At 45.5% G+C, this 24,511-nt stretch overlaps 1 protein-coding gene and 1 non-coding gene across 4 annotated transcripts in view; one reads left to right on the top strand and one right to left on the bottom strand.

Moving 5' to 3' along the window:
• The window catches only part of Morc2 (MORC family CW-type zinc finger 2), a 42,822-nt gene extending 22,440 nt beyond the window's left edge, over positions 1–20,382 (top strand). For 2 of the 3 annotated variants that reach the window (XM_045132295.1, XM_045132296.1), the window contains 20 exons: positions 606–714; positions 3,726–3,885; positions 3,997–4,108; positions 4,570–4,695; positions 5,232–5,311; positions 6,229–6,311; positions 6,894–6,979; positions 9,674–9,814; positions 9,908–10,062; positions 10,178–10,306; positions 10,977–11,082; positions 11,378–11,510; positions 12,561–12,635; positions 12,730–13,110; positions 13,593–13,724; positions 14,284–14,338; positions 15,126–15,267; positions 15,402–15,626; positions 15,727–15,820; positions 17,586–20,382. In XM_045132295.1, the coding sequence (XP_044988230.1) occupies positions 606–714; positions 3,726–3,885; positions 3,997–4,108; positions 4,570–4,695; positions 5,232–5,311; positions 6,229–6,311; positions 6,894–6,979; positions 9,674–9,814; positions 9,908–10,062; positions 10,178–10,306; positions 10,977–11,082; positions 11,378–11,510; positions 12,561–12,635; positions 12,730–13,110; positions 13,593–13,724; positions 14,284–14,338; positions 15,126–15,267; positions 15,402–15,626; positions 15,727–15,820; positions 17,586–17,924 (2,863 nt within the window). In that variant the 3' untranslated portion in view covers positions 17,925–20,382. The remainder of the gene's footprint in view (positions 1–605; positions 715–3,725; positions 3,886–3,996; positions 4,109–4,569; positions 4,696–5,231; positions 5,312–6,228; positions 6,312–6,893; positions 6,980–9,673; positions 9,815–9,907; positions 10,063–10,177; positions 10,307–10,976; positions 11,083–11,377; positions 11,511–12,560; positions 12,636–12,729; positions 13,111–13,592; positions 13,725–14,283; positions 14,339–15,125; positions 15,268–15,401; positions 15,627–15,726; positions 15,821–17,585) is intronic. The other variant, XM_004664075.3, reaches the window with a different exon arrangement.
• Positions 13,973–14,076, bottom strand: LOC123454271. Its single transcript, XR_006633256.1, has one exon. It is a non-coding gene; the product is annotated as a U6 spliceosomal RNA (small nuclear RNA).
• Positions 20,383–24,511: the final 4,129 nt, after the last annotated feature.

Here is a 24,511-nt window from a genome sequence, read left to right as displayed (position 1 = left end):
ACATGGCCAAACAGGAAGGAGGCTGTGGATTCCATTCATACTTTGCCAGACAAGTTTTGCTGTGGTGCTAGGAATTGAACCCAGGGCCTTCCACATGTTAGGCAAATACTCTACTACTGAACTATATCTCAGCTATATACTTTTGCCTTGTAGAAGTTAACCTCAAGGCTTCGTTTCTAGAAATGGGCTGCATCTGAAAGTGTCAGCTGCTGGAATGGAATTTGATGGTGTCACAGGGCACAGTTGCCTTCATGTAGCTATCATGAACCAGGAGCCTCAACCAAGGTTATTTCTTAGAGTCATGGCAAGAATGAGACTAACGTAGGGTTTGTGGTCTGCAGTGAACACTGTAGCAGGATGGTGAGAACCCTGCATGGAAGGTTAAGTGTGCTGAGGAGGGTATAAGTCAAGCTAGAAATTGGAGGCCATTGGAAAGGTGGAGAAAGGGGTGTTGGCTGAGTAGAGAGGAAACAAAATCTATTGAATTCAGCTCAGCCTGAGGCTTTCAGGTAGACAGTTTCAGTTATGCTTAGAAAATGTATTCCTTTTTTAGATGAGCTTTGAATCTTTAGGAGAAAAACCCATTTTTCTGTTTCCTTTTCCAGGGGCTCAATGCGCATTGGCAAGGATTTTATCCTCTTCACCAAGAAAGAAGACACCATGACCTGCCTCTTCCTGTCTCGTACCTTTCATGAGGAGGAAGGCATCGATGAAGTAGGTCTCAGCCTTGTGGCCTAAATTGCCCACTTCACATTTCCTGGATCTGCCTAGGCTGTCTGCTGTGCTGGGCTCTCTGGGGTTGCAGGATTGAAGCACAAGCCTGCTGTTAGGGGATTAGATGGAGGGTGACAAGGCACTCAAGTAGCAGGAATCAAGAATTAATTAGAGTTGTAGCTTTTTCAGATCTGTCACATCCCTCAGTCTTCCTTGTGTGGAGGGTGTCACCATGGCAATTTCCCTAACTGGAGATCATAACTACTGGTAATAATAGATTAGATTATTATGATAATTTTGTGGAGTGTGCTGTAAGCACGTTTTCCTGTTTGTTTTTTTTTTGAGGTAGGGTCTCACCCTAGCCCAGGCTGACCCTGAATTAACTATGTAATTTCAGGCTAGCCTTGAATTCACAGCAATCCTCCTACCCCTGCCTCCAAAGTGCTGGAATTAAAGGTGTGCACCACCATCCCCGACCTGGATTTTTAAAAAAAATTCCATTCTGTTGGTCAGTTGTGATTGAATTTGTACTCATCCTCTTGAAATCTGAGCAACCTAGTTCACATTGGGAATGGGCGCCTTCTCCTGCTCTTACTTAGTGAGTTAGTAGGTCTTTGCCCAGATTGGGTACAATGTTACCTTGTTTATCATACTTAGAGAGATGTGTTGCAGTTGCAAAGATCAGGCTTCCAGAAGATAGAGCATGAATACATAGCCTGAGTGCTCAGGAACTTTTCCTGGTAGGATTGCTGGAGTCAGTGTACTCTTCTCAAGTGCCTGAGGGCTCGTGAAGCAGGGATGATGGTGGCCTCCGCAGAGCAGTGCTCTACCATGTTGGGCTTGACCTCAGGGGTGAGTGAATGAGATTTTAAGTATGTGCCAGTATCAGGTTTACAAAGGTCCATTTGGCTACTTGTGTCATGATTGGATTAAATGGGGGTTAGTATTGGGTTGAACTAGCTAAGAGGTCCTGGATTCAAGGGGAAAGAGGGAAGACAAGGGGTTGAGGATGACTCACAGGTTCTGGTGTGGCAGTTGTGAGTGGTCCAGCTGAAGAAGAGTGGAAAAGGGGGTCCGTATGGAGACTAGGGCAGTGTAAGTTTGTTCTGGACATGCAGACTCTGGAGTTTGGAGGCCATCAGAGCAATGGATCTTTTCTTTTTTAAAATTTTCTAATGGTGGGGCTTGAACTTGGAATCTATGGACATGCTAGGCAAGTACTATAGCACTGAGCTACATCCCTAGCCCTAGACTTTGGGATTCTTGGTAGCAGAAGAGTGGAATGAGTAAAGAACCTGGAATCTAGGCAGCTCAACATGAGAAGGTCAGGGGGAAGAGAAAGTGGCAAAGGACACAGATAGGTGGTCAGAAAGGTAGGAAGGAAAACTAGGGGAGTGGTGGCATTAAGGCTGAAGAAGTACCCAGCAGGAGCTACAGTTGCTAGGGAAACCGGGCACCTATTGCCATTTGGGACTGCTTGAAAATGAGAAGTATAGAGTAAGGGTACAAGTTCACAGAATACAAATGGAACTCGGTTCCCTTGGAAGAAAATCAAGGTTGAAGTTTTTTCCTTACTTGGTGCTAGAAGGTCACTATTTTGGATTGTACTCCAGTGTGAACTCTGCCAAGATTTCAAACTAAGATCATTTTTTTTCAACCTAGGAAAAATGTGCCCAAACCAGCCCATAGTTGAATGCTTTCAGCAGTAAGCTTCTTAGAAACCAGCAGTCTTAGAACATGTAATAGTTTATCACCCCCAACACTTGGTAAGATAGACTCTTCGTCTTACGTGTGGCCTCTCTGGTTTAAACCTGTGAGGAACCTCAGTTGGTTTGCTGTACAGAGAGAATCCCTGCAGCCAGCCTTTTGCTGGGCTCTGCAAAGGCTGCTGGCTCTAAGTGCAGGATAGGCGCACAATGGGACCACTGAGGAAGTAATGTTTAGGAACTTTTTTTCTTTTATCTTTTTTCCCTTTATTTATTTGCAAGGAGAGAGAGATGCACACCAGGGCCTCTTACTGCAAACAAACTCCAGATGTATGTGTCTTCTGAGCATCTGGGTGCTGGAGCATCAAACTTGAGTAAGCAAGGGTCATTAAGTGCTGAGCCATCTCTCCAGCCCCTGGGATAGTGTTTTTGTTTTGTTTTTCGAGTTAGAGTCTCTCTATAGCCCAGGCTGACCTGGAATTCACTCTGTATTCTCAGGTGGCCTCGAACTTGCGGCAATCCTCCAACCTCTGCCTCCTGAATGCTGGGATTAAAAACATGTGCCACCAAGCCCAGCTTCCTGGGATGGTTTTTAAAGAAAGAATTAGGATTTTCTAAAATATCACTTCAACACAAAATCCAGTTCCATTTATGTCAAAGAATATATTATGTATTATAAAGTGAACACTTATGCAGACACCATTGTAAACCAGTGTTAGAAGTCCCCTGTGAACATTTCACCAGTCCTCATGGTATCCCTGGAGGAACCACCTTCCAGTAACTTTTGGGATGAATAATTTCCTTTTTTCTTGTATCGTTTCACTGGTATGTGTGTTGCTATTAGTTTAATTTCATATACATGGACTTGTACTGTAAGAATTCTCCATAGTAGATGTTTGGGTTAATCCTATATGTATTTACTGATAAACATGTACAAAATTTTCTTAGAGAGTATTTACCCAGGAGTGGAATTGCTGAGTTGTAGGTTATGTTTTATGTCTCTTCAGATAGACTAGATTGCAAATATAGTGGTAAAGGTAGAATGCTTATTAATAAATTAATAAAATGGTCAGAGACATCCCAAACAGATACTATCCATACAGAGACCCCTGTGGTATAAACCAGCCCAGTAATTTATGAGTCTTGGGAAGGCCTCTAAAACACAGAATCTATGGTACCAAACTGCACAGCTTAGCCCTCAGTTTCAGGCACTGTAGAACCACTGAAGAGTGACAAAATAGGTGTGCCTTTCGGAGGAGTGTGCTCTGGGGCTTTGCTCAGTGTCCACCTGTTCTTACTCCAAAGGTCATAGTCCCATTGCCTACATGGAATGCTCGGACACGGGAACCCATCACAGACAATGTGGAGAAGTTTGCCATTGAGACAGAGCTCATCTACAAGTATTCGCCCTTCCACACTGAGGAGGAAGTGATGACCCAGTTCATGAAGATTCCTGGGAACAGTGGTAAGTAGGCATTAAGCCTGCAGGCCAGAGAATTTGGGAACTCCAGGGCCACCAGTGCTTTGGGGGTGAGCCAGAGTTGGCTGGCAGAGAGAAAAGATTTCTGTTCCCTAGGAACACTGGTGATCATCTTTAATCTCAAACTCATGGACAATGGAGAGCCTGAACTAGACATAATCTCAAATCCAAAAGATATCCAGATGGCAGAGACCTCCCCAGAGGGCACGTGAGTGTGGCTGGGAAGGGTGGTAGGCCCTAGAACTGGTCCTTAATCCTTTAGGAGATGTCTTCAGGGAAAGAGGGGAGAGACCCTTCTCTGGATTTCTTTTAGTGTAGCATTAGAGTTGATAAAGGTAAGAGCTCGTGTCTGCTTGTCACAAGACAGCAGTACATTGGCTCTTCAGCTAAGCCAAAAGATTGATTCCCTGTCCCATCACTTGACTTGGCAGAAGAAACCAAAGGCAGAGAGGAATTGTTCAGGGATCCCTATTAGGGCAGAGTTAGGGCCAGGTGAGATGCCTGTGGGGCACCTATGCTGAGAGAATAGGTGGAGCTTATGCCTGTCAGATGGCAAGAGAAGCAAGGATGTGAGGTGGAAAGTTGAGGGCCTGGAGAGAGGCTTTTGTAGCCTTGGTTGGGTTTGCTGTGGAGTAGGTGATAGCATTTCTTGGTTGCTGCTGCCTTCAGGAAACCAGAACGGCGTTCCTTCCGTGCCTATGCTGCTGTGCTTTATATTGATCCCCGGATGAGGATCTTCATCCATGGTCACAAGGTGCAAACCAAGAGACTCTCCTGTTGCCTATACAAGCCCAGGTAGGGACCTAGCCATCCTGTTCCTGGCTGAGAGTGGGGCCTGATCACATTTCCCTGAGGAGGGACAGTGTAAAGGGGCTCTGACATTGCTGTGTTTGTGACTCTTTAAGCTGCCCATTTTACCACAGTCAACTTGTAGGTCCTGAGGGAGGGACAGAAGTGACTGACAGGCTATGGCATTGATGAGCTGAGCCTATTGAAGGAAGTGTCTTCTGAGATGTGAAGGGTAGCACACCTTGCCTCTAGTTTAGGGCTTAAAGGGCCACTAGACACTACACAGGAAAACAAAAGCTTTGGCTTGTTTCTGCTATGCTGTTATTGACCCTCTGCTGAACACCAAGGATGCAGAAAGGGAGCATGGGCAAGTGGAGTAAGGAATTGAATTTTTCTGCTAAAATGAGCTTGGATTTGTTTGGTCACAAGGAGCCAGGGCAGCATAGCACAGCACGGGAGGAGGTAGGAAGCAGGGTGCTTCCTGAGCTGCTCAGGTTGGTTGCTTGCTGCCTTGGTCCTTACGTTGCTTTTCCATTGTTCAGGATGTACAAGTACACATCAAGCCGCTTCAAGACTCGGGCAGAACAGGAGGTGAAGAAAGCAGAGCATGTCGCACGGATTGGTAATACTCTGCCTGTGTATGTGGAGGGCACAGGGTAGTGACCACTTGGTAGGCACTGTAGCCAAAGCTGGGGGCAAGGCTCTTCCCTGAACCTAGTCAGAACAGTCAAAACAAAGAATTGACTCTTTGGCTTAACCAGATTGAAAAATTTCATACTACCCGTGGTCCAACTGCTTGTGAGACTGATTTTCCTGACTCTAGAGCAGAAGTCTCTCCTCAGGGATGACCAGGGCTTCTTAGCTACTTGATGAGAGTGATTGGCTAAAGAGCTCTGTCTTCTGTATATGTTGAAGGGTTAATTACCATTGCCTTAGCTTTCTTGTCTGTTTTGCTGATTCATTTGTGAGTTTGATAATATGTATAAAGACAGGGAGGTAGTTCAGTTGGTAGAGGGCTTGCCTAGAATACACAATCTCCCAGCAGTGCATAAAACCAGACATGGTGGCACATGCCTGTAATCCCAGCTCTTAGGAGGTGCAGGCAGGAGGATCAGATGGTCAAGGCTATGTAAACCTCAGTTATGTAGCAGGTTTGAGGTCAACCTGGGCTACATTAGACCCTATTTCAAAAGGAAAGAAAAGAGAGAAAAGAAAGGAAATCATGTTTCAGGTGTAAGTAGTGTCACCATGATTATCATCATTTATTTTGTTGATGTGTTTGAGACCTGTTCACTACGTAGCCCATGCTGGCTTCAAACTCCAGTCCTCCTACTTTGGCCTTCAAAGTGCTGAGGTTACATGTGTGTCTCTATCATGTTTCCTTCCTAAAGCAGTTCTTTACCCAGGCCTGGAGCTCTGCTCCCACATTGTCCATCAGCCACTATTCTCTTAGCTGATGTTTATCTTGCTGGATAATAGGAAGGATGAAAGAATTTGAAATTTGGAATTCCTTATTTTATTTTTGTTGCATTGTTTCAGCTGAAGAGAAGGCCCGGGAGGCGGAGAGCAAAGCTCGGGCATTAGAAGTACGCATGGGTGGAGACCTCACGCGAGATTCCAGAGTAGGTTCCCATACTCTTCTGTTTTGTAGCATTTATGGTATTAGGATTCATTGTCATGTGAACTTGATAAAACAAAATGCACTTTTAAAAAAAATGTTTTACTTATTTGTTCGAGAGAATGGGCACATCAGGGCCTTTAGTCACTGCAAACCAAATCCAGATGCAGGTGCCACCTTGTGAACTGGCTTATGTGGGTTCTGGGGAGTTGAACCTAAGTCCTTAGGTTTTGCAGCAAGCACCTTAACCACTAAAACATCTCTCCAGCCCCAAAATACACTGTTTTGGTTTTTTGAAATAGTCTTACTCTAGCCCAGGCTGACCTGGAACTCACTATGTATTCTCAGGGTGGCCTTAAACACACAGCAATCTCCGCCTCCCAAGTACGTGGATTAAAGGCGTGAGCCATCATACCTGGCTTCAAAATACACTTTTTAAGTTTATGCACAGAGAGGGTAATTTTTGTAGAAAGAGGCATCCATGTGATGAATCATGTAAAAGATATCATAATAGTATTATATACTGTGGCCTGGAGCGAGAGCACCTCTTCCCTCACCTCACCTGATGGCTCATGTATTTGTCCAGGTGATGTTGCGGCAGGTCCAGAATACAGCCATCACCTTGCGAAGAGAAGCTGATGTCAAGAAAAGAATTAAGGATGCCAAGCAGAGGTGAGTGCTTGGACTGCCCTTTGGTCTTTTAAAATTATGTAGCTTTTATACTGACTGGTAGGTTCCCATTCTGTCACCAAGTTTACTTTGAGAATGCTTGTCAAAAACTCCTGCAAGGCAGGTACACCAAGATCTTAGTGTTTTGTTTTTTTTTTTTGATTTTGCAGAAGACAGAGCTGACATCTTAAAACCCAACTCTCCTCACCAGCATTGCCTTACCTTTTTTCTTTCTTCCTTTCATCCTTTTTCCATTAAAGTTTATATATCATTTTTTTTTAGAACTTGAGGACTATAAAACATTTAAGTAATGAAATTTTTAAATCCTCTTTATTTTTACCACCTGACAATATCTCTCTTTTTCTTTTTCATTGTGTGTATGTACTTGTGAGCTCATGAGTGTGCATGCACATGGAGGCCAGAGATTGACATTTACTGACTTCCTCAATTGCTCTCCACTCTATTTAGTTTCTGCAAGGGAGAGTCTCACTTCATCCCAGGATGACTTGGAACTCACTTTATAATTTCAGGCTGGCCTCTCATGACTGTCCTCCTACCTCTGCCTCCCAAGTGCTGGGATTAAAGGCATGTGCCACCACGCCTGGCTTTTTCCATATTATTTTTTGAGACAAAGTCTCACTGAACCTGGACACTGATTGGCTAGACTAGCTAGCCAGTAAGCTCCTGGGATTCTCGTATCTCTACCTCCCCAGCACTAGGATTACAGGCATGTACCTCTGTGCCCAGATTTTCTGTGGGTCTTGGGGATCCAAACTCAAGTCCTCATATTTGAGTGACAAACATTTTACTTACTGAGCCATCTCCCCAGCATCTTATTCTCATCTTTTTCTATATTCATAATTTATTCTTTCCTCACTGGTTACAAATGTAGAATGACCTGTAGGTTGGGGTTTGTAGACTTTTTACTTAGAATATATATTGTCCTGGGTCAGGCAATCATGTCCCTGTGACTGTGTGGAGCTTCTCAAGTTCTGGGGTATGAATTCCTACCTTGATTCTTTTTTTTTTTTTTTTAATTTTTTATTTATTTATTTGAGAGCGACAGACACAGAAAGACAGATAGAGGGAGAGAGAGAATGGGTGCGCCAGGGCTTCCAGCCTCTGCAAACGAACTCCGGACCCGTGCGCCCCCTTGTGCATCTGGCTAACGTGGGACCTGGGGAACTGAGCCTCAAACCAGGGTCCTTAGGCTTCACAGGCAAGCGCTTAACCGCTAAGCCATCTCTCCAGCCCCTACCTTGATTCTTGTTGGGCTACTCAAAGTTGTTCCATTGCTCATCCATCTGCTTTTCAGAGTCCATGATTTTATTGTCATTGATTGTCTTCTCTTACATATTCTTGAGAATTTTTGCTCTCACAAGTTTGCTGTTAACATCAGTGGAGTTTGGGGGAAGGTATGAATATAGCCTTATATTTGTTCTTTTTTAAAAAAAATTATATATATATGTATATGTATATATATCTGTATGTAGTCTCAGGGTGGCCTTGAACTCATGTTGATCCTCCTACCTCTGCCTCCAGAGTTCTGGGGTTAAAGGCATGTGCCACCACACCCAGCTTTAAAAATATTTTTATTTCTTATTTGAGAGAGAGAGAGAAGCAGAGAGACAGGCAGATAGAGAATGGGTGTGCCAGGGCCTCCAGCCACTGCAAACAAACCCCAGACACATGTGCCACCTTGTGCATGTGGCTTACATGGGTCCTGGGGGATCGAACTTATCCAGCTTTCTATTTTTTTTTTTTCCCCGAAGCAGAGTCTCAATAATAGCCCAGGCTGACCTTAAACTTACGGGGATCTTCCTAATTTAGCCTCTTGAATGCTGCTGTTAAAGGCATGCACCACCATGCCTGGCTTTCTTATATTTATTCTACCATATTAACTGTCTTTGCAGAAATTTATAGCAGCTTTAAAATAGTAACTCATACTTAAATCCTTCTCTTTAGTTACTGAAAAAACCATGAAAAAATTTTTTTATTAGTTATGTACACAGTGTATATACAGCCATGTTGGTACCATCATTAGCCTCCTCCTTGTCCTCCCCCCTCCAAAGGGACCCTCCTTGTTGGAGAATGTGGGTTGTGCATTGTGGGGTTAGCCATCAGTTATGGGGAAGAGGCAATGTCTCTGTGCATAATGTATGGCTCTAACAATCTTTCCACCCCCTCTTCTATGAATTTCCCTGAGCCATGTTGGGTTCATTTTAGATCTATTTCAGTGATGAGGTCTTGGGAGCCTCTGTGTCTCTGGATCTCTGGTTTGGTAGGAGTTGAGTGTTCTCTGTGTCTTATCTCCTTCACCCCTGTGCTGATACCAGGTTCACCAAGAAAGCAGCACTCTTACTTATTTCCCCAGTTACTCTATGGTTTCAACAGGGTCCCTGGTAAGGTGCGATGGGCTGATTCTCTACTCAGGTACTGCGTCCATCTTTCCTTCCCTGGGATCTGAGGTGTGGTTAGGCAGACGCCATCTTGACCAGAAGTCAAGATTGTATGTTTTTAATTAGGGAAGCTTAGAGTCACTGCACAGTGTAAATCCTTAGCAAGTCTAATAGATCACACATTTTGAATGGAGATGTAAAACTTTAATATGTCTTAAATTTAGGTTTAATATATCTTTATCACCATGGTGTTTGCATGCTAATGAGTAGGTTGATGAGAATATTTTTTCTTTCTTAGAGCACTCAAAGAACCTAAGGAACTGAATTTTGTTTTTGGGGTCAACATTGAACACCGGGACCTAGATGGTATGTTCATCTATAACTGCAGTCGCCTGATCAAAATGTATGAGAAAGTGGGCCCGCAGCTTGAAGGGGGCATGTGAGTACTATCCAAGGAGCTTTCCAGCTCATGGTTGATGGTAGGTGGGCTTCTGCCAATGAGATGACACATTTGGCCTTTTTGTCTTTGCAGGGCTTGTGGTGGGGTTGTTGGAGTTGTTGATGTGCCCTACCTGGTCCTGGAGCCCACACATAACAAGCAGGACTTTGCTGATGCCAAGGAGTACCGGCACCTGTTGCGGGCAATGGGAGAGCACCTGGCACAGTACTGGAAGGACATTGCCATTGGTAATAGGGCTGGGCCATCCTCTCACCCTTCAGATGCTCTTGTGGCCTGAGAGACTGAATTTAGGAAGAGGATGAGGTGTGCTCTAATGGAGTATGTGGGCATTTTGCCTTCCAGCCCAGCGTGGAATCATCAAGTTCTGGGATGAGTTTGGCTACCTCTCTGCCAACTGGAACCAGCCCCCATCCAGTGAGCTGCGTTTCAAACGCCGAAGGGCTATGGAAATTCCAACCACTATCCAGTGTGGTGAGTTGAGTGGTGGGAGCCCTTTTCCTGATTTCTTTCTGTCAGCCTTCTTCTCTTTATCACCATGCTGGTCTTCTGACTTGCTTAACATTCATGGACTTGGCTCCAACTAAAGATGGTCTGTTTGACAGTGGCCATGTGAGTATATATAGCCTTAGACTGTGCAAGTTTCTTCTGTCTTGTGAGTGAGGTAGGGTATTTTCCCACCACAATTGTGCTGAGCTCAGTAGGTTTGGTGCCGTGTTGTTTGTAGTATGAGTGAATGACAGGCTCCTGCTACAGGAGGCAGAGGGACTAGAAGGCATAGAGGTCCCATGATAAGTTTTTGTTTTTGCTGGGATCATTGTCCATAAGAATTACTATTCTGGCTGGGTGTGGTGGCACAGCCTTTAATCCCAGCACTTGGGAGGCAGAGGTAAGAGGATCATTGCGAGTTTGAGGCCTCTACATAGGGAATTCCAGGTCAGCATGGACCAGAGTGAAATCATACCTTGAAAAAACTTAAAAAAAAATTACTAGTCTGTAAGGACAGGCAGAATTGGGGTGGGGGGCAGTGGAAAAATCTAGTGTGGAAAGTCCAGGGTATCTTTGCCTTGGGCCAGGCTGCGAGAAGCCTGGATTCCATATGTTGTTGGTGTGGCTGACATGTTTGGGGTTTTTTCTTTTACAGATTTGTGTTTGAAGTGGAGGACTCTCCCCTTCCAGCTGAGTTCTGTAGAAAAAGATTACCCTGACACCTGGGTTTGTTCCATGAACCCTGACCCTGAGCAGGACCGGTGAGCACTTTCTCTGACAGGATTATGGGCACTCTTCCCCTCCCCACTCCATACTGTTCCTTCCACTCTTTCAGGGTAAGTCACTATTTCTTGAGGTAATTTGCACATTCTCACATCTCTGGCCTGCTGCATGTAATACATGCCCAAGAAGGAAGATGATGTCCTGTAGCACATGCCAGTTCTCTGCTTTGAGAGCTCCAGAGTGGTGGCTCCTTTGCAGGACAGCAGGGCTGGGTGAGGAGGAGGTCTCTGACCTGATGGAGCCATGCTCTGCCATAGCCTGTCTTCCACACAGATGTGAGGCTTCTGAGCAGAAGCAGAAGGTTCCCCTCGGGACATTAAAAAAGGACCTAAAGACACAAGAAGAAAAGCAGAAGCAGCTGACAGAGAAAATTCGCCAGCAGCAGGAGAAGCTGGAGGCCCTTCAGGTATGTGGGCCATTGCCAATGGGTGGAGCCAGCTGATGTCAGAGGTCTACCCAGGATAGGAACATTCAGTGGCTTTCCTGTTCCTTCCACTTACCATGAGTTCTCAACAGAACTTTCCAATCCCAAAGTATAGGCCTAGACTCTTTTACAAGTGTGCCTTGCTTATTCTTTGAGATAATAAGCTTTCTTATATACTTATGGTCCAGTTTGTTTAGAATATATAAAAACTCTAGGAAATAGGTTAGAAGGAACCACCATTAACTAAATAGCCTTCCAAATGTTGTTTCTTCTTATTTCTTATAATTTGAATTTTATTTATATTTTTAAAGATTTGTCAGCTTTTCCCACTCAGAATTGCTGATTTTTACTTACATTTTTGTCTGTCTAGTTTTCTATGTGTGTTTCATGATTATCTATTTGTTTCAAGAGCTAAATCCTACCTGACTTCTAGTCTTGTCCCAAATTTCCCTCATGTTTTTCTTTATTTCTTTTATAGATATTTAGCACATTGACATTTTTTTCAGTATCTTAACTGCTGGATTAATCACACAGTGTCCTTTAATTTGCTAATACATATGTTATTTTGCCAGCAAGCACCTTTAACCACTGAACCATCTCCCTCCCCCATGACGTTATCTTGCACACATGTATGTGTGTGTGTGACATGCATGCAGATGTGAATGCATGTTATATGCGTCTTTCTCAGTGAGACTAGGAGGCTTGTAGGAATAGGACTGTGAGGCAGGTTCCTTTAATTTTGCCACTGCCCCAGACACATGAGGTTCCAGATAGATTTTTTAAAATATTTTTAAAATTTATTTGTTTGAGAAGAGTGGGGAGAGGGAAGTAGGGAAGGAGAATGGGTACATCAGGACCTCTTATCACTCCAAGTGAATTCCAGATGCATGTGCCCCTTGGGTACTGGGGAATTGAACCTGGGTCTTTTGGCTTTGCCAGCTAGCACGTTAACCATCACTCCAGCCCTCCAAATATATTTTGTTTGAACGTACCAAGTATGCAAACAATTTCATCGTTATGTTTGCTTTGCAGAAAACCACACCTATCCGCTCCCAAGCTGATCTGAAGAAATTGCCTTTGGAAGTGACCACCAGACCTTCCACGGAAGTAAAGCTCAGGCATAGGAGGGCTGGCTCTTCCTGTGATATCATAAGCTAGGATCAGTATTCTCATCCTCCAAGGGCTTTTTTTTTTTCTTTAGGAACCAGTGCGGAGACCGCAGCGTCCTCGTTCTCCCCCTTTACCTGCAGTGATCAAGAATGCCCCAAGCAGACCTCCTTCAGTGCAAGCTCCCAGACCAACTAGCCAACTACGAAAGGCTTCTGTCATCAGCAACACCCCAAAACCACCACCTCTGGCAGCCCGAGTAGAGGCCAGTACCTCTAGGTTGCTCCAGCCACCTGAGGCACCTCGAAAGCCGGTGAACCCTCCTGTCAAGACTACATCCCGGCCTGCCCCTGTGGTGCAGCCTGTGTCACCATCTGTGCTCCCTACCTCCAAGAACTCCCGGGAAGTCCCTGCCCCTAAGGCTGCCAAGACTACAGTGGTCAGAAAGCCAGAGCCACCTGTTAGACACTCCCTGGTGAGGTGCTTTGCTTCTCTTGAGCCCCCAGCTCACCTTTAGCGCTCTAGGAATAGAATCAGGCTGTGTCAAGGTTGTACTGGGGAAGCCATGGGCAGCTGAGCAAGTTTACCTTTTTGTCTGCAGCCCTGAGAGAGAATAAGACTAGAAAGCTGTGCAGGTTGTTCCCCATTGCTTTGTTGCTATGCTTTGTCACTACAAACTTGTCACCTCTACTGGCTTCTACAGTGTAGACACAGGTGACTTGGTGTCAGTGCCCATGTATCAGGGAGTTTGCAGCTGGCTGGTTAGGCAAGCTGAGCAGGTAATGAACTGAGGCTTCTCTCATAACAGCTTTGATCAAAAGTCGACACGCTGCAAGAGCCAGGAGGTTGGGGTAGGGATCGACACACACTCCTATGAATAGCTTCTCTAGGCCACATGAAGATCTTTCTGCATCTTTGAAGACTGGAAGGGGCCCCTTATTCCCACTTTTGCTCTAGGTTACCTCTGGTCGGAAGCGGAGTCTTACAATCTCAGATGAGGAAGAGGCTGAGGAAGAGGCTGAAAAGAGGAAGGAGAGGTGTAAACGGGGCAAGTTTACTGTGAAGGAGGAAAAGAGAGAAACAAATGAGGTAAGTGGTCCAATAAGGTTCTCCGCCTCCCTTCCCGAGGCCTGTGCCATCTATCTCCCTTTGTATTCATAACTGCGACTTCTATACTAATTGACCTCTCAAGGACTCTGTCATCCAGGTGACTAAAAATACAGATCTGGGGTGATACTGGCTCTAATTACAAACCTTTTTTTTTTTAACTTTCATCTGTATTTACCTTTTAAAGCAAATTGTGACAAGCCTTGCTGAGTTACTCTTCAACTGGCATTAAAAATATGGAACGCTTCACGAATTTGCATGTCATCCTTGCGCAGGGGCCATGCTAATCTCTGTATCGTTCCAATTTTACTGTATGTGCTGCTGAAGCGAGCACTACAAACCATTTTGACACTGATGAACTCCTAGGCGCATTCCTATGTCTGTGACATGTGTCCCTTGCCTGTATCTGTTAAGGTGTCAGATATCTGAAAGACAGTGATTTTAGGGAATGATTTAAACCTAAGCATGTGTGGTCAGTAGCACACAACTCTGCTCTTTAGGGGTTATTAAGGATTCTTCTAATAGACCGTTCTCCCTGCAGCTTTCAGATAGTGCTGAGGAAGAGGATCCAGCTGACCTGAAGAGGGCTCAGAAAGGTAAGTTTGGAGAAAGAGCTCCCTGTCAGCTTGTGGTGCTGGCAGTGAAACTTTGGCCAGCAGCAGCTTAACCTGAAGGCGTGGGAGGCTTCCTTGCCCTGAGCCCTGTGTAACAGTTAGCCCAAGTCTAATCCCAAGAAGAATTCAGAGAATACCACTCCATCTGTAGTTTGTTTTGTTTGTAGTGCTAGATGTTAAACTCAGAACCCCTTTTTATACCTGAGTCATGTTCCCAGCCCCACATGATGCTTCGCGCATGTATGCATCCATGCATTGTAACTGTTTTGAGATAGTATCTTGCCATGTAACCCATATTATCCTTGAATTTGGTGATCTTGCCCAGCCTCCCGAGTGCTAGAATTAAAGGTGTGTGTCACCATGCCTGGCTTGTGATTTTTTTATAGTTTTTATTCATTTGAGAGCGACAGAGAGAGAAGGAGGGAGGGGGGGAGAGAGAATGGGCACACCAGGGCCTCCAGCCACTACAAACGAACTCCAGATGCATGCACCCCCTTGTACATCTGGCCAACGTGGGTCCTGGGGAATCGAGCCTCAAACCGGGGTCCTTAGGCTTCACAGGCAAGTGCTTAACTGCTAAGCCCTCTCTCTAGACCCTTCTTAACAACTTTATGACAGATGGAGGAGGAGACAGGGTAGCTGGACTTCAGATCCCTGATGTAGTGGGAGAGAAGCATCTAGGGACCTTCCACTCCTGGGGACTACCTTTTATAAAGGCAGCTTGGCCCTGGCCAGGTTGGGGGAACTAACACATTTTTCTGATTCTTAGATAAAGGGCTGCATGTGGAGGTACGTGTGAATAGAGAGTGGTACACGGGCCGTGTTACTGCCGTGGAGGTGGGCAAGAATGTAGTACGGTGGAAGGTGAAGTTTGACTACGTGCCCACAGACACAACACCAAGAGACCGCTGGTAATAACTCCCTTGGAGGTCAGGGTGACAAATCATCTAGGGCAAGGGGAGGAGGTGTTCCTACTTCTCCTCCCAGCAGCTTGCTGTAGGAGCCCAGGGCCAGAAAGACAAGGTCTGTGCCTTACTCCCCATAGGGTAGAGAAAGGCAGTGAAGATGTGCGACTGATGAAGCCACCTTCTCCAGAGTATCAGAGCCCTGACACACAGCAAGAGGGTGGGGAGGAAGATGAGGCTCCAGTAGTTCAGCTGGCTACAGCCTTGCCAGAACCCTCCACTTCCGACTGTGTTCGCATTGAGCCTGACACCACTGCTTCAAGCACCAACCATGAGACCATTGACCTACTGGTCCAGATTCTTCGGTTTGTATTTCATCTTCCTGTTTCTTTTGTCTTCCAGCTTGGGGTTGAGAGCAGTTCTCCACCCTTGCCATTCTGAGTTCCTACCTTCTTTTCTGCTTAGGAATTGCTTACGGTATTTCCTGCCTCCCAGTTTCCCCATCTCCAAGAAGGAACTGAGTACTATGAATTCAGAAGAACTAATATCTTTTCCTTTGGTGAGTCTAGACTGACCTTTGATTTTTACACTCTGTCGCTCACCCATGCTCTGATTGCTAGTTGTGTACCTTCTTCCTTCTGCTAAGGAAAGTAGAGAGTTTGTGTTATGGAGAAAGAGTGGTTTGAGTAGATAAGGTGCTTGGTGAGGAACAAAGCCAAGCATCAGGCTCATAATTTGTCTTTATAGGAAGCCCAAGCTTTAGCTTTTGCCCTTGTTGAGCTGTGGAGGTTCTCCGCAGACCCCAGGACAACAAGCAGCTGATAGAATGGCTAGCATCTTCTCGTCAGTTAGACTTGTTTTGGCTTAAAGTGGTTGCCAAACTCAGAGAAAAACTGTTAAACAGCCGGGCGTGGTGGCGCATACCTTTAATCCCAGCACTTGGGAGGCAGAGGTAGGAGGATCATTGTGAGTTCAAGGCCACTACATAGTGAATTCCAGGTCAGCATGGACTAGAGTGAAACCCTACCTCGAAAAACAAAACAAAACAAAACAAAACAAAAAACTGTGTAAGATGGGAACTCTGCAGTGGGTACTGCTGCTCAGCCCAAAATGAAGTTGTTATGAGCATCTGAGTCTAAATCTAGTATCAAGCTTATTTTTGTAAAGGGGTTACCAGCACTGCTGTATAGCTTTGACCTGGTTGTAATCTCTAGAATCAAACTTTATTTATTTTTTAGTGTCCTTCTCAGTCTATAGATATTGGTCCTTTTTCCTGTCATGCCAGATGCAGAGTTCATAAAATTTCTGAGGGGTCCCATAGACATTATTAGTGAAAAAACTAATGTGATAGCTAGATACATAATAACTTCAAAATAAAGGTTTTAAAAAGTAATATTGTCTCCAGAACATTGAATACTGAATTCTGATACTTTGGATTTGGCTTAAAACTTTTGGTGCTGCCAAGGTATTCATTTTTTGTGGAGAATGTTTCTCTTACCATCTTGGTTTAAGAAGTACTAGTCTAGATCATTAGGTAAGTGGCATAGTTAAATACTTGCCACTAATGGTTTTAAAAAAACAGCAGTTGGAAGCCTTTTAATGCAGGTACCCTCTATATCATAGAAGTAAACAGGTACTAGAGTAGTCAGATTGCAGTGGTCAGTCAGGTGACCTGAGCACATGAAAATGGCCTCTTTTTAGAAGTAGTTTGTGAGTAAATCATGTTCAAATACTATAAAAGTTAATTTTTTTTTTTTTTAACACTGAGGATCCCCATGTAATATTTCATTTGGAATTTGCTATTTCAAAGTTTGAAGTGCTTCTTGTCTAAGGAAACTACAACCACACTTCTCCATCTGGTGGTGGTGTTACGCCTTCAGAAGAGATCATCAAAGGCACTCGGTGAACTGGAAAGATATTTTTACTTTTCCAGATGACAAATAGACTATAGGAGCACCTTCCCAGTGCAGTCACACCTCTCTAGCGTCAGATCACCACTTTCAAGTGATGACCACCCAGTGTTAAGATACTTCTCTGCCACAAATAATTTACCAAACACATACCAATAGCAAATATCCTTCCAGTTTATTCACTACTTGCTGTCTGCCAAAGCGCTTTGCTGTTTTTCATGCGTGATTGTGTCCTTGTCCTCATGGCAACCCCATGGGACAGGTGCTAATAATGTCTACCTACCGTGGTTCGAGGAAGACTGTCGCTTTTACTGAGATGTTCTCCCAAACCAAGCTTCCTTTATCTGGGCCTGGGCCTATTTAGAAGGGCCCTGAGGACCCTATGAGCTTATTCCCTGGCCCTTCCTTGCACAGAAAGAGTACTTCAAGCAGTATGAAGCGGGGCTCCAGAATCTCTGCCATTCCTACCAGAGCCGTGCGGACTCACGGGCCAAGGCCTCCGAGGAGAACCTGCGCAACTCTGAAAAGAAGCTCCGTGAGACAGAGGAGAAGCTACAAAAGCTCAGGACCAATATTGTAGCACTCCTGCAAAAAGTGCAGGAGGTGAGCCAAGTAATCCTCTCCTTGAAGCTGGCCCAGCTGGTCGCAGGGACAGGCTGGGCTTCTTCAGCTCCCTTCTCACAGGACTGTACCCACCCACAGGAATCTGTGATTCCAACCCTGACTGCTCAGCACCCTGACCAGAGGGCTTGAGGTGGTGGTATAGCCTGGGCCCCATTCCAGCCAAGCCCACCCAACCTTCGTCCCTTATTTAGCTATTCTTATGTACAACCTTTGAGAACCCTCCAAGCTATAAAACAAAGTTCTTGCTTTTCCAAATGACTGAGGTGGGACTGAATAGTCCAGAAGTGGGGAGTTCCCCTTAGGGAATCCAGTCAACACTGAAGGCCTGTCCTCCTCCTGTTATCACACCTCACAGTCTGGAGGAGATAGCACTGTTAGTGGTGATGGTGCTCTGAAGTAACTGAGACCAACATGGGAGGAAGCCACATGACTAGGGTATTCAGGGTGTTCTCTGAGGTGGTGATATTAGAGCCGAGACTGGGAACTGACTGTGCCAAGGGGGGGTGGGGGACACAAATGCTCTCAAGGGAGGGAGGATTAGCGTGACTTAGGCTGAGTGGTAAGGTATGGAAGAGGCAGTAATTGTGTCAAGTGTGTAGTTTGATCCTGAGAGAAGTGGAAAGTCATTGAAATGGTGACAAGGTCAAAAGATACTGGATTAGTTGGAGAGGTGCAGATTAGAACAGGGAACCCAGTGAGGTAGTTCATTACTTATCTGGGCATGGATTTTGGGTGGTAACACAGGCTTAGCACTGGGCACATTTGATACTCAGACACACTTATGAATACATGTCTAAGGCAATTGAGAATTTAGAGGCAGGAGCTAAAATCCTGGGAGTCATTTGACCACAAAGATGGGGACTAGAGAGTGATCTAGATGGAACCAGAGCCTTGACAGCTGGGGTGGAAGGAACAGGAGGGGATTCTGGACTCAGCCCCAGGAAGGGTGAAAAAAGCTCCTCCCCCCCCCTGCTTTCCTGCCCTTGCTGACCCTCACTCCAATCTGTTCTAGGACATAGACATCAACACAGATGATGAGCTGGATGCCTACATTGAGGACCTCATCACCAAAGGGGACTGAGGGGCTGGGAGGCATTCCAGCTCCCCTGTCCTCCTACATAGCTTCTGGGAAGGGGGTTTCATTCATAAGTGGTAGACTTAACTTTGGTTTGATTCATGTGGGACATTTGTGCTTTGGGAGGGAGAGAGACTGATTCTTTAAATCTTCCTCCCTGAGTTTATAAATATTTATTTTTCAAAAGAAATGTTGTGCCTGCTGTGAGACCAACTTCTTTGTGTGACTTGAGCAAAGGACAGAGGCTTCACACTTTCACTATATCCAGTTGCCAAGTCTGTCTCCTCAAGATAGGGTGAAGCTAGCACCATGCTGAAGTTGGACACCAGGGGCAGGGGTGGTTTCCCTCCTAGAGGATGAACTCTGGGAGCGGAAGTGTGCAAGTGGGAGACAGCCCCTGAGGTGTGTGTGAGCCCAGAGACTCAGATCTGGGGAACTCAAAGGGCTGTGGTCAGAGCAGGCTCAGCATTAGGAGGACTCTTCCCGGTCACAGCTGTCAAGCCTGCAGGGTCTGCAGGCTACTGGAACAGCTGAGTCATCCTGGCTGTGGCATTGTTCAGCCAGCTTGGGGAAAAATCGTTCATGCTGTTGAACCTCCCCACGAACCATCCAATTTCTTCAACCATGAAATTCAAGATCAGGCTCTTGACTGGTCAGATCGCTGGCTTGGGTAGTGCTCCAAGTATTGAACTACAAAGGAATCCTCAGGGAAGGTGCAAGTGTGAAAAAGCCTTCTGGAGGAGGAGGCCATCTGCGTGGCCTTGGTGGTGCGAGTTCCCTGGAGAACCTGTTGCTGCTTTACTGTTTCTTTCCCTCTTGGGTCCAACGGAGCCCCACTTCAATCCCTGCTCTGCAACAGTCAGGAGGTCGGCCAGGAAAACACACTGGTCAGCTCCAGAAGCCATGCCCCTCAGACGACTACTCAGGGTCGAAAAGTCAAGAGCTGCTGAATTTTCTCTAATGACCCTTGGAAGAGTTCTAGTTCCATTTCCCCAACTCCTTTCCCAATCCTGTTTGGAGCTGCTGAAGATAGAACTACGTACCACTGATAACGTGATTCAAACCCAGTCCACAGTAGCAGTAGCCACCCTGTGCCCCGTTGGGTCCACTGAAGATGGGGAAGCAGTGGTGAAGGACCCCAGCCACACCAGAATCCAGTCTTCCACCCCCACTTGTGCACGTGTGGCTTGAAGTGTCTGCCTGGTGGGTCATGGTCTTCCTCAGACCACATTCCTGACAGGTTTGAGGGGAATACTATTCAAAAGTAGTCCTCTTGGGACAATGTCCAAGAGTTTAGGGTTTCCTGAGGTGATCTTCCCCAACCCCATTTCAACTTGAGCCCACCCATGCAGTGTGTGGTTCATTTTTGTCTCTAAACTTAGTTTAAATTGGTCTTGCATTTTTATCAAACAGTAATACTCGAATTTTTTACTTAAATGTAATCAAAATGCTAAACTTCTGGTGAAACTGCTGAACTCTGTCCTTACATGAAATACAAGACTTTCTCTTCTATCTATAGGTTTCACCTGTCATGTCTGTCTAATCTGTCTCCTTGTTCAACTTTACTCGCCTTACACACCCACAGAAATAGAAAAACTATATTTCCTAAGCATTTTAGCTTCAGCTTGTGGGTGTGCTAAATCCACCCACAACTTTACTGAATGCTGCCCATTGCCCAGGCAGTGATCCTGCTAATCTGAATGGGAAGATCAAATGCCGGGTTACCCCCTTTTAGCTGGTCTGCTTGAAACCCAGTGGTGACCTGGAAGGAGGGAGGTGGTTTCCTTCTTCTGTGGCTGGAATATCCATAGGACAAGGATGCAAGAAAGTAAAGCAAGGACAGCAAACTGCTTTTTAAGGTGAGGGACGGATGGAGGTTTCAGTTTTAGCTTGTATAAGCATGCAAATGTACGTGCCCTTGCGGCCCACCATACACTCACCTGTGGTGGGGTCACTTGCCCCCATATGCCAGACATCACTTTTCCACCTGGTCTGTTTTGAGCTGGAGTCTGCTTTGACAAGTCCTAGAGCTTGTAGAGCTCTGCTTCCCTATGGAACTGAGTTAGGCGTGGCCACACCTAACTGTTGTCCATGGGATCTGGCAAGTAGAATTCAATAAGTCTCGGGCCTTCATGCTTGTTCAAGAAATGCACTTAACTGCTTAGTCACCTCTCCCCCAAACCTTTTCTTTTTATATGATATGTGAGGGCTGAAGAGAGAGAGAGCTCAGTGGTTAAAGGTGCTTGCTTATAAAACTCAATGGCAAGGGTTTGATTCTCCAGTACCCACATAAAGCTAGGTTCATAAAGTGGCACATGTGTCTAGAGTTCATTTGCAGTGACAGGATATATACACACCTGTTCTTATTTTTAAGTATGTTTAAAAAATGATATCCATGTTAAAAAAAAAAGATCAGGGACTGGAGAGATGGCTTGGCTGTAAAGGTGCTTGCCTATGAAGCCTAAGGACGCAGGTTTGATTCCTCAGTACCCATGAAAGCCATATGCACATGGTGGCACATGCATCTGGAGTTCGTTTGCAGTGGGTAAAGGCCCTGGTGTGCTCATTCACTATCTGCCCCTCTGGCTCCTCACTCTCAAGTAAAATGTAAAAAAAAAAAAACAAACAAAAACCTGAATCAGGAAAAAAACAACACAATCCCCAATTCTCCCTAGAGACTCCATTTTCACATATCTGCCCTCTTGAGTTTCCACATTTTCCAATAAGAGTACCCTGTAGCCTGTTTCAGAATGGGCCATATAGGTCTACTTTATTCTGAACAAGGACAGGGCATTTCATTGTCTTGGGTATATTATTTCAGTCTGCCATGTACAAACATGGGTTCCTAAAAGTTATGAAGAATGCTAATTTGTGTGTGCATTTATTCATTATATCTGTATAGAGGGTAAATTGCAAAAAGGACAGCCAGACAGTGAGTGCATTAGTAATTTTAAGACTTAATCATATACTGAACACAACTTTCAACTCCTTACTGACTGCATAATGCCTAATGTGTCCCTAACCTTTTTTTGTTTTTTGAGGTAGGGTTTCACTCTAGTCCAGGCTGATCTGGAATTGACTGTGTAGTCTCAGGGTGGCCTTGAACTCATGGTGACCCTCCTACCTCTGCTTCCCAAGTACTGGGATTAAAGGTGTGCGCAACCATGCCCGGCTCCTTTTTTTTTTTTTTTTTTGCTAGTTGGAAAAGTGAATTTTTAAAAATATTATTTTCAAAGTGGGGTCTCACTCTAGCCCAGGCTGACCTAGTACTTACTCTAGTCCTTGGCTCGCCTCAAATACAGTACTCCTTTTACCTCTGCCTCCTGAGTGCTGGGATTAAAGGCATATGCCACCATGCCTGGCTTAAATTTGTGTGTGTGTGTGTGCTTGCAAGCATGCGTGCATGCATAGGTGTGCACATGTCACAACATGTGTGGTTCTCTTTGAGACAGCCTCTTGCTGCTGGCCCTGGGGGTAGAATTTTCCTGACTCTACCTCCCACTGTGATGGGCATGCTGAGATCACAGAAACCTGTATCACTTTTCATCCAGGTTTACGTTGGGTGCTGGGAATTGAGCCTGGGTTTGTAGGCTTTGCAAGCAAGTGCCTTTAATTGCTGAACCATCTTCTCTCACCCAAATGGTTGAGACAGTTTTAATCAATGAGATTGTTTTCATTGGCTATTGTCTTTTCTGGTAAAGGGGTATATGTAATTCTGAATCCTGAACTTTAAGAAGAGGCAAAATCCCAGGAAAAGGTCTAATTTACAGGATCCCTCAGCCAGAAGTGGCCCAAAGATAAGGATGTATATAATCCCATTGGGAGGGCAAAATGCTATCTATTACCAGGACAGGACAAGGGTGTGGCATGTTTATTAAAGAAGGCAAGGATTAATAACAGGGTAAGAAATCTTACCTGGTTCCCCCTTTTCTGAATAACACTGCTTTTTAAAGAGGCTGTTCTCTTGCTCGGTTGCTTCCCAAGCCTGTGACTTTCAGACCAAGCACTGTCTCTAAGTCAATAAGCCTGGTAAAGCTCCAGCCTGCCCATTTACACATAACTCAAGGTTGGCCCGAGTTACTCTGTGCCTCTGCTAGCTATCTGTTTCTGTTAGAAGGTTAACAACATGGTTGGATGAGCCAAGTTGTAAGGGACCACTCACTGAGAGCTGCATATGGTACCTGAGACATGAGACTTCTGATGCGGGATTCTTCATTGGAGGGGCAAACTTGGGAGGCTCCCTGTGGAACAGCCACGTCATACTTTATTCTCGGAGAAGCTGCAGAGCCATTTGGCCCCAGAATACTGTCTCGTATTGTCACTTCCCAGTACTTACCAAGGCGTCCTCTCCACAGGGAGATGATGAGCCAAGATGTTGCCAAGCTTACTAAGTATGCCGTTTCCATCCAGTAACTTACCAGAAACCAGGCCCACTGGTGGGACTAGCAGACTTTTCTTCTAGCTTGCAAAGCCTCAGAAGTCATTCCACTCTGGTTCCCTAAAATAAGGGGGTTGACTTACAGAGGATTGTTTGTTTAATCTCCACATGAAATCCATCCGGCTCATAGGAAACTGGAGTTCTGGTTGATGTTAGGATGGGGGCGTGGCCTTCACTTGCTGCCTGTGGGCCTTCAGTTGCCCCTATGGGGGTACTCTGCTTTCCTCGAGGCAGTTAAACAACCATTTAACCAGTTTCAGTATTACCCAAGAATGACTTCTGTGCAGCCCCTGTCTCACCTGTACCACAGGTACCTGTGCTATTTCCTGAGCTTCTAGCATTCTCAGCGGCTAATAGCCGAGACTTGGAAGGTTCAGAGCCACTACCCAAAGAGGCTACGAGCAGACATAGGTGCCCTTTGGACTCTACCAAGATGCTTTCAGGATTCTCGGGGGCCCTTGCTGCCCCATTTTAAAACTAAAGCCGTGGCCAAGTACTCCGCTTCAGTGACCTGCCCTCCTCATTTCTCTGTTGATAGCTTTGGCCTCTCCACCCCCTCCTCAGTACCCCACCAGTTAATCGGTCACAAAGCTGGACCTGGCATGCTGCTGTAGGTAAGGCAGACTGACAGGATTCTTTTAGTTTCTCATGGTTAATTATCACCTACCCCATGTGCCCAAGGGCTGACACTTTGCCCAGAGGACACATCCAGCACCCCAGTACTCGGCCATCTCTCTGGAGGTGGACAACATCTCCGAAGCACTGACCTTCCAACTAGGCAAGGGATGTCTTGTACTGAGCAAGGATGCTCCAGACCAGACCCTTGGATGTGGGAGCCCAATGGCATCTGAACAAAATTGCTTAGCCTGCGGCTGCACTACAGAAGCGTCACAACCCTACTACCTAGCCCAGCACACCACATGGAAGAGGAGTGTGGAACTCCTTAAATCCTGGGGAGAGCTTAGGGGCGAGTAAGGGGCTAACCTTCACCACTGAGATTTTTTTTTTTCTTTTCTGTTAGCTATGTATTGAGCCCAGAATACCTACCTTCTCTTGTCTTCCCACTCCTGATAACCCCCTCCTTCCCAGCTACTGTCCCTTCTTTGGTTTTTCTTTTAAGGAATCTGTTGAGTTTAATTATGGCTGCTTCCCTAAGCATGGGTGGGGGTTATTTACAAGAGCCGTGGCTGAAGCAAGCAGCTC

This window comes from Jaculus jaculus, chromosome 13, assembly GCF_020740685.1.
Source record: "Jaculus jaculus isolate mJacJac1 chromosome 13, mJacJac1.mat.Y.cur, whole genome shotgun sequence".
Classification (NCBI taxonomy): Eukaryota; Metazoa; Chordata; class Mammalia; order Rodentia; family Dipodidae; genus Jaculus; species Jaculus jaculus.
The sequence above is the reverse complement of the archived record's forward strand: the minus strand, read 5'-3'. Positions and strand labels throughout refer to the sequence as shown.